We start from the raw sequence: 15,905 nt of genomic DNA on the forward strand, positions 1-15,905 counted from the left end.
ATAATTCATATCCATTTTTTCGCTCCCTCTCACCCACCTTACTCCCTGCCTCCCTCCCTCTCCCTCTCTCCCCCCTTCTCCCTCTTCCTCCCTCCCTTCTTCTCCCTCCCTCCCTCCCTCTCCTTCCCTCCCTCCCTCCTTCCTTCCCTCTCCCTCTCTCTCTCCCTCCCTCCCTCCCTCTCTCTCCTTTTCCCTCTCCCTCCCTCCCTCCCTCCCTCTCCCACCCTCTCCCTCTCTCCCTCCCTCCCTCCTCCAACAGCTCGAAATTCTGCGGATTCGAGATTCCTTCGCCTCCAACGACCACGCACACGACCCCCGTAGTCGTTCGTTTCCACTCCGATTCCTCTGTGACTGGCACTGGCTTCGTCTTGCTTCATTACGTGACACCGACGGGACGAGGTTTGTGAGGCGTGTGGGTGTTTGTTTGTTTGGTTGGTTGGTTTCGTTTGGATGTTGTTTTGATTATTTTAAAAATTGATATCTTGTTTGTTGGAATTTGATGTGGAGTTTTTGGGACACGAAACATACGAATACGCATACGAAAATATAAACACACACACACACGCATAAAAACATACAAAACACGCACACACACACACACATACACGTATAAAAACACACACACACACACACGTATAAAACACATACACATACACACGCACACACACACACACACACACACACACACACACACACACACAAAACGCCACAGGAGCTCAAAATTCGTAATGATTTACTATATTCACTAAAACTACCACTAGGAAGGAGAGATATCAGAATATTTACAGATGACATTTTTATTTTTTTATTTTAATCACATGTTAATAAATATTTTTTTCTTTTTTACAGAACCGACGACGCCCCCTCCCCATCCCCCTTCCCCTCCTCCTCCTCCTTCCCCACCCACTCCCCCTCCCCCTCCCCCGCTCTTCTGCAATGGATCATACGGTAGGAAACCAATTATCGATTAATGTATTATTAATTATCCACTTTTAAGTTGTAGAGATAAGAACCGCAATCATCCACATGAACTAAACTGTCCCAAGGTGCTTAAAATATTATTTAAAACTTATAATGTCCCTTGAACTCTCCTACGTGACTTAACGAGTCCAAAAAATGTTCCTATATAATCAAGGTATCATAGAACTTTCGTACGATAAGTTTCTACGATAACAACAACCCCCCCAAAAAAAGTTTCCCCAAACGCCTTAATAACATAAAAAAAAATTGACATCCCCTAGAACTTTCATACGATAAGTTTCTACGATAACAACAACAGCAACAACAAAAAGTTCCCCAAAACGCCTTAATAACAAAAATAAAAAAGAGACATCCCCTAGAACTTTTATACGATAAGTTTCTACGATAACAACACCCCCCCCAAAAAAAAAAAAAAAAAAAAAAAAAAAAAAAAAAAAAAAAAAATATAAATATATTATATATATATATATATATATATATATATATATATATATATATATATATATATATATACATCCTCAAAACGCCTTAATAACATTAAAAAAAACCTCAACATTTGAACTACAGAGATGAGCGGTCTCTCGGGGAACATCAGAGCCACGTACCTCCACGCCTACGAGAACAACATGGACTGCGAGTGGAGGGTGACGACGCCGGAGAATTCCCTCGTCCACTTCCACTTCGAGAGCTTCGACCTCGAGGACTCCCCACGCTGCGACTTCGATTACCTGGAGCTGGAGGACCTGTCGGTGCCTGGTCTAATTCTGACGGGGTGAGTGGTTGGGTCGTCAGCCTAAAATACAGAAGGAAAGAAAGAAAAAAAGAAAGAAAAATGCACACACACACACACACACACACACACACACACACACACACACACACACACACACACACACACACACACACACACCACACCACACACACACACACACACACACACACACATCCCGCCTTCTTGCTACTTTCTCGCGAGTTGCGTCTTTTGATTAGTCCTTGACATCACGACGAACGTATCCTTAACACACACGATTTACCTGTGTTCCTCAGAGGTCGTCTGTGCGGCAGCGAAGTCCCAGACGACATCACGTCTTTCGGCAACGAGGTCGTCGTCAGATTCCACTCCGATTCTTCCGTCATGGGCCTCGGTTTCGTCCTCCACTTCGACGCTGTGTTCGCCCCGCCTCCCCCTCCCCCACTCGTCTGCAATGGAACATATGGTAAGCATTAAAGACTATGGTATGAGGTGTTGTGAACGTTTTTTCTTTTTCTCAGATCTCCATACTTTGAGGAAAACGTGCATCATAATCATTTATCTACGTTCGGAAATAGTTAATCAACAAGCCTGTGCTAACGTCCCAACTGTTCTTACGAAGCCCTGATAACATGACTCAAAAGCCTTATACGTCGACGGCAGAGATGAACAGCCTCTTCGGCTACATCAGGCCGACCTACAACGGCAGCTACGAGAACAACATGGACTGCGAGTGGAGGGTGACGACGCCGGAGACTTCCCTGGTCCGCTTCCACTTCGAGAGCTTCGACCTGGAGAATTCCACAGGTTGCGTCTTCGATTACCTGGAGTTGGAGGACCTGTCGATGCCCGGTTTTATGCTGACGGGGTGAGTGGTTGGGCCTGGAAGTCGTTGGAGTTATGTTAAGCACTGTTTTGCCTGCTGTTTCGGCTTTACTTGTGACCAGATCATCTTACACTGTATTCTGTTTTGTTCATCGGATGGACAATCTTTCGAGTGTTTCTTTAGGATATAAGTAATGTAACAACCACGCCAGGGTTCAAGTAGGGTGGGGGGAGGGAGGTAAAATGACCAGATTGGAATAGGTTCAGTAGTAGCGTTTCTTCTTATTGTTATATCTGAAGACCTACACAGTTAACTCTTGTATGCCGTGAATAAAAGCTAAGTAACGTATTTAGTATTACCTATTGTAATGCCTAACACGAAGTCAGTTGTGTCCTATTATAATGGGTTCCTCCCTGTGCAACGGATTTAAATTTAAAATATCTTGGAGGATGAGTAGTTTGGTTTAGCGTTTCTCCTTATTGTTACATTCTTATTTCAACCATCTTTTAAAACTAGCCAGAAGTTCTTTGACTTTTAGCACCATGCGTCCTCTTGTGACAGGTGTTGCCTTCATATCCTCATTCAGATGATTAAAACCTCCCGTCAATTGCAAGGATTTTCTTTACAGGGCGACAGTTACACAAAGTCCCCATACACACAAAATTTTAAGCGATTTCGAAAATTTCCTCGAAATGGTTTGGGTGAGGAACTATTGATCGAAGAAAAGCACCATTTACCGCCCCAGGCGGGGCGTTATAGCGGAGGCAGGCCTTAAAAGGGCTTTGCCCATGGTTCTCGAGTAGCAGTGGACGATCATCAACCTTCCTACCAGCCAGGTTCCCACTCGCCCCAAGTCGTTGGCCTCAGGTCCCAGAGCCCATTCTTCCCACTTCCCGGGTCACCCCCCTAGCAGGACTAGGTCAGCCTTTTATTCCCCTGGGTTCGCTCGTTTACCAAATAAATGTGGGAATTACACCTGTTCTCGACATCTTAACTCTATTCGGACCGCGTCGCCATTACCCTGCACTACCTCTTCTGCCCAAAATGAACCAATCGGACATGAGGACTTCAAGTTAGAAAACATGGATAATGGGGGGTCAAGGGGGAATCGTTTCCACTCAACAAGAGTCCAGGTGCGTTGATTACGGGAGGAGGATGTAAAGCTTGGTAACACAGGGTGGTGGGATTGGAAGTCGTTGGTATAAAAAAACGGTTTTCATCTTTACGCAGGACAGGTCGTTGTACTGAAATTTCATTTCGTCAGAAAGCTGCCGTTGCTTTGTTTATTGGTTTTGTTTCGGAACCGGGCAGGTTGGGGGGGTTGGGGGGAGGGGAAAGTTACGATTCCTTGGTGGACGCGGATGTCAAACACACAAGTTCCCGTTTCCAGGGTCGTTTGTGCGCAGCAAAACCCGACGAAAACTCACGTCTTAAAGCTGTCTTCCCGTCGTTCCACTCCGGTTGGGCGGCTTGGTCCAAGAAGTCACCCCCAATGCCTACCCTTACAACCACACCGCCCAACCCCCAAAGGTCACCCTTCGCAATGGAACAACGGAAGAAAACATGAAACTTAAAGAAAACTGAAATGATCGTGTTCAACACTCCGAGTTCGACTGCTGTTGATGTCAGAATCCTAAAACCCTGGAACTGCCCGAGCCGGCATGCCTCGGTGGCAGCGTGGTTCAGGCCCCGACTCACGGCAGTCGGACCGACTGGACTGCAGTGTGAGGGTCCGCGAGAATTCTTTTGTTCTTCTACCAATTCACCTATCGTGAAGCTTACTATTCTAGGGAGGAAACTGTTGCGTCCCAGTTCTGGAAATTGATTTTTGGCGACTTCGGCATACCTTTGCCTTGCTTTTTCCGAATCACGAATATGTTTAAAACCCAGTAGCTTTATTCATCCACGATTTAATTTACATAGATATACAACAAGAGAACGTATATTAAATTTTACGCGTTTTACATAACTTGAATCCCAATCTTAACACTTTTTTTTTTTTTACGATCACAATACTGTTTAGATTTTATATTTTAAAGACCCCCTTTGCAACCATCTTGGTCATTCCCATCATTTCTCTCGAAGGAAGGAAATTCTCTCTGTAGAAGCTTCCCTTATTAATATTTATATTTATAAGTTACTATATTTTTATATGATTTTTTTTTGATTTTCTTTATTTTTTCGTCTTGTTAGATTTTATATAAGAAAACATATATATATATATGATATAAATTAATATATATATATATATAATATAATATATATATTATTTTAATATATATTATATATATAATATATAATAAAATATATAGATATATATATATAAAAATATATATATATATATATATAGATATATATATATATATTACTCTATATATATTATATACTATATTATATATACTATTATATATACAGATAATATTATATATATAGTATATATACCTATACATTTTAAATATAAATACTATATATAATTAGATATATATATATAATATTATATATATAAATATATAAAATATATATATATATATAAATACTATATTATATATATATATTATCATAATATATCTATTATATATATAATAGATATATATATATTATATGATAATATTTTTTAATAAGGTACTATATTTATTATTAGAATATAGCACTATTAATATAGATATAATATATATCATATATTTATATATACATATTATATATAATGAAATTTCATAACTGATATATTTATATTATACTACATATATCTATATATGTATACATATAATATATAATATAACATATATATATATATATATATACTATATACATATATATATATATATATTATATAGATATATATATAACAATCATATTATTATACTATATAGTATATATTATATTTTATATATATTTTTATATATATATATTATTTTATTATTTATCTCATATATAATATATACTAATATATTATATTATAATTATATATAATATATATATAATATATATAATATATATATATAAAATATATACATAATATATATATATAATATATGATATATACATATATACATATACATATACACACATATATAAAATTTGAAGTCCAAAAAAGATAAAACAACCATTTCGCAATCTGTTTTACTCCACTGCCTTCAATTGCACACAAATGGAACTATATCTGTATTATCACTCGGGAAACAACAACGGAAACAACAACACCCTTGCAACAATCCTGCAACGGCACACATGGTAAGACCAAGAGAGTTTTGTGTTTATTTTCCTTATGGGTAGTTTATGGAACGGTTTCTTATCTAAGAGAAAGTAATTTTTTTCTTATCTTTGGTTTCTTTGTGTGTTTATTTAGCGTTTATTACTTGCTTTGTTCTTTTTTTATAAATATATTCATTTGCTTACTATTATTTACTATATAAAGCGGGATGTGATATAAAGGACAAAGGAAATCTAGAATGCATCTCATTATTTATTTACTAATTTGGTAAATAAATGAATAAAAACTCATTGACCATCCATATACAACAACAACAAAATAATAATAACTAAATAAATAAATAAATTCCGCCTTATCTTGATATTTAACCCAACTTCCATCTCGGCGACTGATAGATAATACATCTTTGTTCGAATAACTAATCATTGTCCGAATAAATCAGGTTGTTTCGAATACCTTTATCCATTTTAGAATGATTTATCTTTGTTCGAATAGCTTATCTTTGTCTGAGTAATTTTTGTGTGTTAGAATGATGAGATCTTTGTTCAGTTAATTATATTTAGTTCAGTTAGTTCATATCTGTTCGAATAATTTCTCCGGTTCGAATAAATTCAACTTTGTTCGAATAATCAGTTTTTGATTTGAATCGTTTCTCTTCTTCCGAATAATTCCTCTCAGTTGTAGGCATTTTTCTTCATTCGAATAATTTATCTTTATCCGAAAAACGTATATATATATACATATATATTATATATATATATATATATTATATATATATATATATATATATATATATATATATCCGAATAATGAATCGGTGTTCGAACCTTGAACCTTTGTTCGAACAGACCTGAACGGTGACAGCGGCTTCATCACCCCCGTCCCCGTCAACGCCTCCTACGAGAATAATATGGACTGCGAGTGGCGGATAACGACTCCCGAAGGCACCAAGGTCGTCCTCGATTTCTTCTCCTTCGATCTGGAGGATGACCCGGACTGCAGCTTCGATTACCTGGAGGTGGAGGACCTGGTGACGGGTCTCTCTCTTGGAAGGTAGGTCGCGGGTTGGCCGGGTTGGTGACCTGTAGGTTTTGGGGTTTTCTGGATCTAGTGACCTGTATTTTTTTTTATCTAGTGACCTGTGGTTTTTGGGATTTCCGGAATTAGTGACCTGTAGGTTTTGGGTTTTCCGGAACTTTTTTTTGTTCTTGTATTTTTTTTATTAGTGCCTGTAGTTCAGTCTTTTCCATTAGTTCGTAAAGTATTTCGCTATTGATGTGAGTGATTTTTTAGTTGGTTTTTTTTATCGATTACAAGTATTATTATTTTTCTGGGGTCTAATTAGCCAAATAAAATATAACGAACGACACATTAAAAAAAAAACGAACAAAAAAAAAAAAAGAAAAAAAAATCACATATAAACTATTTTTTAAAAATTGAGCTAACGAAAAAAGAAGAAAACGAACGAACGAAGCGTAAAAAAAACAAAGAACAAAACATATAAACAAATTAATAGAAAAAAACCAAAAAATAAATAGAAAAAATTCCAGAGGGCGCAGTGGTTAAGCGACCTGCCAGAACATTCTATCGTTCGGCAACCAACGTCGTGGTCAGGTCCACTCCGATCCCCATACGTTTTGGCCGCGGCTTCGCCTCGTCTTCAGCGCTCTCTATTCCGTCGGTGAGATTTCATTACCTTTTAGTGAATTATGATTTTTTTCTTTTAAATTTTTACTTTTTTGTGGATTATGATTTTTTTTTTCTCCAAATGTTTACTTTTTTGTGGATTATGATTTTTTTCTTCCTTAAAATGTTTACTTTTTAGTGGATTATGATTTTTTTCTTCCTTAAAATGTTTACTTTTTAGTGGATTATGAATTTACATTCTTTCATATGTTCGGTCTTAAGTAGATTACGATTTTTTTCTTTTAAATTTTTACTTTTAAATGGATTATGATTTTTTTTTTTTCTTTCAAATGTTTACTTCTCATTGGTTTATGATCGATTTCCTTCAGATGTTTACCTTTAAGTGGATTTAAAAAAAAAAATCTTTTAAATGTTTATATTTTAGTGGATTAGATTTTCTTTCAAATGTTTACTTTTAAATGGATTATAATTATTTTTTTTTTTTTTTTTTTTTTTTTTTTACCTTTTAAAAGGTAAAAAAAAAAAAAAAAAAAAAAAAAAATAATTATAATCCATTTAAAAGTAAACATTTGAAAGAAAATCTAATCCACTAAAATATAAACATTTAAAAGATTTTTTTTTTTAAATCCTTAAAGGTAAACATCTGAAGGAAATCGATCATAAACCAATGAGAAGTAAACATTTGAAAGAAAAAAAAATCATAATCCATTTAAAAGTAAAAATTTAAAAGAAAAAAATCGTAATCTACTTAAGACCGAACATATGAAAGAATGTAAATTTATAATCCACTAAAAAGTAAACATTTTAAGGAAGAAAAAAATCATAATTCACTAAAAAGTAAACATTTTAAGGAAGAAAAAAATCATAATCCACTAAAAAGTAAACATTTTAAGGAAGAAAAAAATCATAATCCACAAAAAAGTAAACATTTGGAGAAAAAAAAAATCATAATCCACAAAAAAGTAAAAAATTTAAAAGAAAAAAAAATCATAATTCACTAAAAGGTAAAGAAAATTCTCACCGACGGAATAGAGAGCGCTGAAGACGAGGCCGAAGCCGCGGCCAACGATGGAGGAATCGGAGTGGAACCTGACCACGACCTGGTTGCCGAACGACTGAATGGTTCCTGGCAGGTCGCTACCACACATGCGCCCTCTGGAATTTTTTCTATTTATTTTTTAGTTTTTTTTCTATATTTTGTTTTATATTTTTTGTTTTTTGTTTTTTTTTACGCTTCGTTCGTTCGTTTTCTTCTTTTTTCGTTAGCTCAATTTTTAAAAAATAGTTTATATGTGATTTTTTTTTTTTTTCTTTTTTTTTTTTTGTGTCGTTTTTTTTTTTTTTTAATGTGTCGTTCGTCTTATATTTTATTTTGGCTTAATCTTATGCCCTCCAGAAAAATACTTCAATACTTGTAGTTATTCGATAAACGCTCATTAAATATCGCTGACTCAGCTCTTCAAGTCTACGCGAACATTCCTTTACGAACTAATGGAAAGACTGAACCTACAGGTCACTAGATAAAAAAAATACAGGTCACTAGTTCCGGATGGGAAGATAAAAAAAATCAGTCGAAAAAAAGGATGTTGCGACCCACCGTCAGACAGAAAAAAAAAAAAAAAAAAAAAATAAAAAAAAAAAAAAAAAAAAACAACCCGATAGAAAAAACAAAAAAAAGAAAGATAGACAAACCTACAGGTAACAATAGAAATCCAAAACCAAGTCAAGAAAAAAAAAAAACACCTAATCCAGAAAAAAAAAAAAAAAAAAACTAAACAGAAAACCAAAACCTACAGGTCACTAATCCGGAAATCCAAAACCTACAGGTCACTAGAAAAAAAATACAGGTCACATATCCAGAAAAAAAAAAACCCAAAAACCTACAGGTCCACAAACCCGGCCAACCCGGACCACCAAGAGAGAGACCCGCACCAGGCCTCACCTTTCCGAAAAGTAATCGCACTCAGTCCGGGTCATCCTCCAATCGAAGGGGAAAATCGAGGACGACCTTGGTGCCTTCGGGATCGTTATCCGCCACTCGCAGTCCCATATTATTCTCGTAGGAGGCCTTGACGGGGACGGGGGTGATGAAGCCGCTGTCACCGTTCAGGTCTGTTCGAACAAAGGTTCAAGGTTCGAACACCGTTTCATTATTCGGATATATATATATATATTTTATTATATATATATATATATATATATATATATTTTATAAATTATATATTTTAATATATATAGTTTTTTCGGATAAAGATAAATTTTTTCGAATGAAGAAAAATGCCTACAACTGAGAGGAATTATTCGGAAGAAGAGAAACGATTCAATCAAAAACTGATTATTCGAACAAAGTTGAATTTATTCGAACCGGAGAAATTATTCGAACAGATATGAACTAACTGAACTAAATAAAAATTAACTGAAAAAAGATCTCATCATTCTAAAACCCCAAAAATTACTCAGACAAAGATAAGCTATTCGAACAAAGATAAATCATTCTAAAATGGATAAAGGTATTCGAAACAACCTGATTTATTCGGACAATGATTATTTATTGAACAAAGATGTATTATCTATCAGTCGCCGAGATGGAAGTTGGGTTAAATATCTAGATAGGCGGAATTTTTTTTATTTATTTAGTTATTATTATTTTTGTTGTTGTTGTATATGGATGGTCAATGAGTTTTTATTCATTTTTTTACAAATTAGTAAATAAATAATGAGAAAGCATTCTAGATTTCCTTTGTCCTTTATATCACATCCCGCTTTATATAGTAAATAATAGTAAGCAAAAGAATATATTTATAAAAAAAGAACAAAGCAAGTAATAAACGCTAAAAAAACACAAAAAAGAAACCAAAGATAAGAAAAAAATTACTTTCTCTTAGATAAGAAACCGTTCCATAAACTACCCATAAGGAAAATAAACACAAAACTCTCTTGGTCTTACCATGTGTGCCGTTGCAGGATTGTTGCAAGGGTGTTGTTGTTTCCGTTGTTGTTCCTGAGTGATAATACAGATATAGTTCATTTTGTGCAATTGAAGGCAGTGGAGTAAAACAGATTGCGAAATGGTTGTTTTATCTTTTTTGGACTTCAATCTATATATGTGTGTATATGTATATGTATATATGTATATATCATATATTATATATATATATTATGTATATATTATATATATATATTATATAATATATATATATATATATATATATATATATATGATATATATATCTATATATATATATATAATATATATATATATATATATAATATATATATAATATACTAATATCATATATATATATATATATATATTTTAAAATTTATAATAATATTTATTTTAAATTTATTTTAATTATATTATATATTTTTTAAAAATTAAGTTTTTTATAATATATAAATTTTTTATATATATATATATTATTAATTTTATAAAATGTATATATATAGATAATATATAATATTATATTATATATATATATATAATAAAGATTAAAAAATAAAAAAAAAAATTTAAAAAAAAAAAAAAATTTATTAATAAAATTATAATTATTTTATTATATATATATATATTATATTTTATTAAAATTTATATATATTTTATATTTTATATTATATATATATATTATAATATTTTAATATATATTTATATATAATATATTATAATATATATATATATTTTATAATAAATTATAAATATATAAAAATATATATAAAATTTTAATTATATATATATATATATTATATTATATATTTTATTTTTATTTATATATTATATATATATTATTATAATATATATTAAATTATTTATATAATTTTTATAATATTAATTAATAATATATATAAAAAATATTATATAAATTTTAAAAATAATAATAAAACATATAACAAAAATGAAATAATTTTTTCCTCGATGAGGAAGACGAAGAAGACAAAGAAGAAGAAGAAGAAGAAAAAAAAAAAAAATCATATACACAAGACTTGGGACGTAACATAAGCCTAAAAGTGCTTACCGATAGGAAGTTCTAGCGGAGGACGAAGCCGCGGCCAGCGACGGAGGAATCGGAGTGGAACCTGACCACGACCTGGTTTGCCGAAGGAGTCGATGGCGCTTGGAACCACGCTGCCGCACAAACGCCCTCTGGGGAAACAGGTATCTTGTGTATTCGTGAGAAAAAAATAAAATCAGTGGTGTAAAGATTGTATCAAAACGTTATGTAAAACGCAGTAAAGATTTACAGTAGTACTTTTCCCCTTTTGTTGTTATATCTAAAGGGCCTACCATTAACCCTTTTGATAATAAAGCACGTGTGTTGGTTTTTAAAGCGACTGGATTCGGGTGATTCTTGGACCAATCAGCCAACTGGGCAAGCAGTCGCTACCCGTCGTCCGTCGAGTTCGCGGCCAAAACACTCACCCTCCGAGGAACTGCCCGGGTCGCGACAGGTCCTCCAGTTCCAGGTAATCGTAGACGCAATTCGACGAGCCCTCCAGGTCGAAACTCTCGAAGTAGAAGAACAAACGCATATTCTCCGACGTCGTCACCCTCCACTCGCAGTCCATGTCGTTCTCGTAGCTGCCGTTGGAGGTGCGGCCTGATGTAGCCGGGAGGCGCTGTCCAACTCTGCAGGCAGTGGGCGAGGCTCGGGTCATGTTACCAAGGCTTTGTAGGAACATTCTCGACATCAACAGCAGTCTGTTAACTCTTGTTGAGTGTGTGGAAACGATCGTGATCGCGATTTTCATGTTTTCTTTTAACTTTGAGTTTTTCTTACCGTATGTTCCATTGCAGAAGGGTGGAGGCGGTGGAGGTGGTGGTGGCGGTGATGGTGGTGAAGGTGGTGGAGGCAGGGTGTAACTGCCCCCATTGGGGGGACAAAGCCGCGGAAAACAACGAGGAATGGAAGGGAAAACCTGCTAGACCTGGTTGCTGAGGGGAGTAGATGTCGTCTGGGATTTCGCTGCCGCACAAACGACCTCTGGGAAAAGCAGGAAACCTTGTGTGTTAATGAAACATTTTCCATGACGTCAACCTACTCGAATCTGGGTAAAACTTTTACTCCTCCTCCCCTCCCACCCCACTCCCACCTGGACCCTTGGTGCAGTTTCCTGAACACTATCCAAAAACTAACCAGTCGAACGCTTCTGACAAAAAAAATAATACAGTAAAAGACGACCTGGTCACAAGTAAAGACGTAAAAGATGAAAATACGAAACAGTGCTTAATATAACTCCAACGACTTCCAGATCAAACCACCCACCCTGTGAGATTAAGACCAGGCATCGACAGGTCCTCCAGCTCCAGGTAATCGAAGACGCAGCCTGCGGAGTCCTCGAGGTCGAAGCTCTCGAAGTGGAAGTGGGCGAGGAAGTTCCCCCCGGCATCGTCACCCTCCCACTCGCAGTCCATGTTGTTCTCGTAGGCGTCGCTGAAGGTCGGCCTGATGTAGCCGGCGATGTTGTTCATCTCTGGGGTCAGTGGATGAGAGGTTCGTGCCATGTTATCAAGGCTTTACGCGAGCATTTTCCGAAATCAGCAGTTATCTAGTAACTTTTTGTCGATTGTATACAAATGGTGATCACGATGTCACACGTTATTTTATTTATGAGTGAAGATTCGAGTCATTTGAAAGCCCACGAGCAATATATAATGTTTTTACCGTATGTTCCATTGCATATGGGCGGAAAAGGGGGTTTTGGGGTTTGGATGAAGATGGTCTCAAAGTGGAGGAGGAAGCCGAGGCCAACGACGATGGGGTCGGAGTGGAACCTGACCACGACCTGGTTGCTGAAGGAGTAGATGTCGTCTGGGACTTCGCTACTGCAGAGACGACCACTGAGGAACACAAAGCCTTATATAAGGGGGCAAAACACGGCCATCCCGCGGTAATTTAAAAACGACCAGCCATGAGGGGCGGAAAAGGTGTATGACGTTTCTCGATCAAACTAGGTTCCTCGACCTAACCATTTCGAAGATAATTTTCGAATTCCCTTAATAAGTGTTTGTGTGTATGGATGTTACTTTTGTAGACTGTTCTGCCCTGTAAAGAAAATCCTTGCAATTGACGGGAGGTTTTAATCATCTGAATGGATTGAAAGGGAACACCTGTCCAAGGGACGCATGGTGCTAAAAGTCAAAGAATTCTGGCTAGTTTTAAAAAAAGGGTTGAAATAAAATGTAACAATAAGGAAAACGCTAAAACCAACTATCTCTCCAAGATATTTTAAATTTTTAAACCGTTGCACAGGGAGGAACCCTTATAATAGGACACAAATACTTCGTGTTAGGCATTACAATAGGGAAAACTAAATACGTTTTTCTTACTTTTATCACGCATACAAAGTTAAATTGTAGGGCTTCAATTAAAAAATAAGAAGAAACGCTACACTGAAACCCATTCCAATCTGGTCATTTTAACCTCCCTCCCCCCACCCTACTTAACCCTGGGGTGGTTGTTTCATTTTCTTATATCCTAAAAAAAACACTCGAAAGATTGTCCCCGATAACAAACAAATACGTGTAAGATGATTGGTCACGTAAAGCCAAACAGCAGGGGAAAACAGTGCTACATAACTCCAACGACTTCGCCCCCACTCCCCCGTCGCTAAAAACCGGCATCGAAGGTCCTCCAACTCCGGGAAACGAAGAGCAACCCCTTGGGAAATTTTCCAGGTCGAAGTCTCGAAGTGGGGAAACGGACCAGGGGGTCCCGGCGTCGTCACCCCCACTCGCATCCATGTTTTTTCTCTACTGCCGTTTTTAGGTCGGGCCCATGTAGCCGAAGAGGGTGTTCACTCTGCCGTCGACGTATAAGGTTTTGATCTGTTTCAGGGCTTCGGGGAAACATTGGGACGTTTTGCACGGGTTGTTGATTAACTATTTCCAACTAGATAAATGATTTTGATGCCGTTTTCCCCCAAAAAATGGAGTCTGAGAAAAAAAAAAACTTTTACAACACCTCATCCTATCCCCTTTAAAAGCTTACCAAAAAAATGTTCCATTGCAGACGAGTGGGGAGGGGGAGGCGGGGCGAACCCGCGTGAAGTGGAGGACGAAACCGAGGCCCATGACGGAGGGAACGGGGTGGAATCTGACGCGACCTCGTTCCGAAAAAACGTGATTCGTCTTGGGACTTCTTTTGCCGCACAGACCCACCCCTGAGGAAAAACAGGAAAAAGTGGGGTTGTTGGATACGTTCGGCGTGATGTCAAGCTAATCAAAAGACGCAACTCGCGAGAAATAGCAAGAAAGGGGGGATGTGTGTGTGTGTGGGGTGGGTATTTTGCGTGTGTTGTTTGGTGTGTGTGGGGTGGTTTGGGGTGTGTGTGTGTGTGGGTGTGTGTGGGGTGTGGGGTGTGTGTGCATTTTTCTTTTTTTTTTTTTTTGTTTTTTTTTTCCTTCTTCTTTTTTGGGTTTACGACCCAACCCCCCACCCCGTCGCTAAAACCGGGGACCACGGTCCTCCCTCCCGGTTCGAATCGCAGCGTGGGATCCCCGAGGTTGAAACTCTCGAAATGGAATGGACGAGGGAATTCTCCGGGGGTCGTCCCCTCCCTCGCAGTCCATGTTGTTCTCGTGGCGGGAGGGTGGCTCTGATGTTCCCCGAGAGACCCGTCATTCTGTGTTCAAATGTTGATTTTTTTTGGAAAGGCGTTTTTTAGGATTATATATTAATATATATATTTATATATATATATAATATATATAAATATATATATAATTTTATATTTTTTTTTTTTTTTTTTTTTTTTTTTTTTTTTTTTTTTTTTTTTTTTTGGGGGGGGGGGTTTACGGGGACAAACTTTCGTATAAAAAATTCTGGGGGTTCCCCTTTTTTATTTTTGTTATTAAAAGGGGTTTTGGGGGAAATTTTTGTTGTTGCTGTTTGTTGTTTTCGTAGAAATTTCGTTGAAAATTTTAGGGATTCAATTTTTTTTTTTTTATTAAGGGTTTTTTGGGGAAACTTTTTGGGGGGGGGTTTTTGTTTTTCGTAGAAACTTTCATACGAAAATCCTATGATACCTTGATTATTAGGAAAATTTTTTTTGGGCCCCGTTAGTCACGAGGAGGTTCAAGGACTTATAAGTTTTAAGTAAAATTTTAAGCACCCGGACAGTTTTAGTTCTTGTGGATATTGGGTTCTTATCTCTACAACTTAAAAGTGGAAAAATTATGTACTTAAACGATAATTGGTTTCCTACCGTAGATCCCTTGCAGAAGAGCGGGGGGGGGGGAGGGGGGGGGGGTGGGGGAAAGGGGGAGGAGGAGGGGGGAAGGGGAGACGGGGAGGGGGCGTCGACGTTCGTAAAAAAGAAAAAATTTTTTATTAAATGTATTAAAAAAAAAAAAAAAATGTATCTGTAAAAATTCTGTATCTCTCCTTTCCCAGGTAGTTTTTTTGGAATATAGTAAATCATTACGAATTTTGAGCTCCCTTTTTTTTTTTTTTTTTGGGGGGGTTTTGTTTTTTTTTTTTTTTGTGTGGTGT

At 36.3% G+C, this 15,905-nt stretch overlaps 2 protein-coding genes and 1 long non-coding RNA gene across 8 annotated transcripts in view; all 3 read left to right on the top strand.

Annotated features, from left to right (window-relative positions):
- The window catches only part of LOC119597318 (bone morphogenetic protein 1-like), a 33,749-nt gene extending 30,843 nt beyond the window's left edge, over positions 1 to 2,906 (top strand). For 3 of the 5 annotated variants that reach the window (XM_037946861.1, XM_037946864.1, XM_037946863.1), the window contains exons 6-10: positions 260 to 399; positions 850 to 948; positions 1,549 to 1,753; positions 2,029 to 2,198; positions 2,393 to 2,906. In XM_037946861.1, the coding sequence (XP_037802789.1) occupies positions 260 to 399; positions 850 to 948; positions 1,549 to 1,753; positions 2,029 to 2,198; positions 2,393 to 2,604 (826 nt within the window). In that variant the 3' untranslated portion in view covers positions 2,605 to 2,906. The remainder of the gene's footprint in view (positions 1 to 259; positions 400 to 849; positions 949 to 1,548; positions 1,754 to 2,028; positions 2,199 to 2,392) is intronic. The other 2 variants (XM_037946862.1, XM_037946865.1) reach the window with 1 other exon arrangement.
- Positions 2,907 to 5,723: 2,817 nt separating this feature from the next.
- LOC119597374 lies at positions 5,724 to 7,354 on the top strand. 2 transcript variants are annotated; one of them, XR_005230832.1, is made up of 3 exons: positions 5,724 to 5,789; positions 6,618 to 6,822; positions 7,320 to 7,354. It is a non-coding gene; the product is annotated as an uncharacterized LOC119597374 (long non-coding RNA). The 2 variants fall into 2 exon arrangements; XR_005230833.1 differs by having other exon boundaries at positions 7,308 to 7,351.
- Positions 7,355 to 7,394: 40 nt separating this feature from the next.
- Positions 7,395 to 15,905, top strand: part of LOC119597373 (procollagen C-endopeptidase enhancer 2-like) — a 48,084-nt gene continuing 39,573 nt past the window's right edge. The window contains exon 1 of the mRNA XM_037946931.1: positions 7,395 to 7,450. The gene's annotated coding sequence lies outside the window, so the exon portion shown is untranslated. The remainder of the gene's footprint in view (positions 7,451 to 15,905) is intronic.

This window comes from Penaeus monodon, chromosome 39 (genome assembly GCF_015228065.2).
Source record: "Penaeus monodon isolate SGIC_2016 chromosome 39, NSTDA_Pmon_1, whole genome shotgun sequence".
Taxonomy (NCBI): Eukaryota; Metazoa; Arthropoda; class Malacostraca; order Decapoda; family Penaeidae; genus Penaeus; species Penaeus monodon.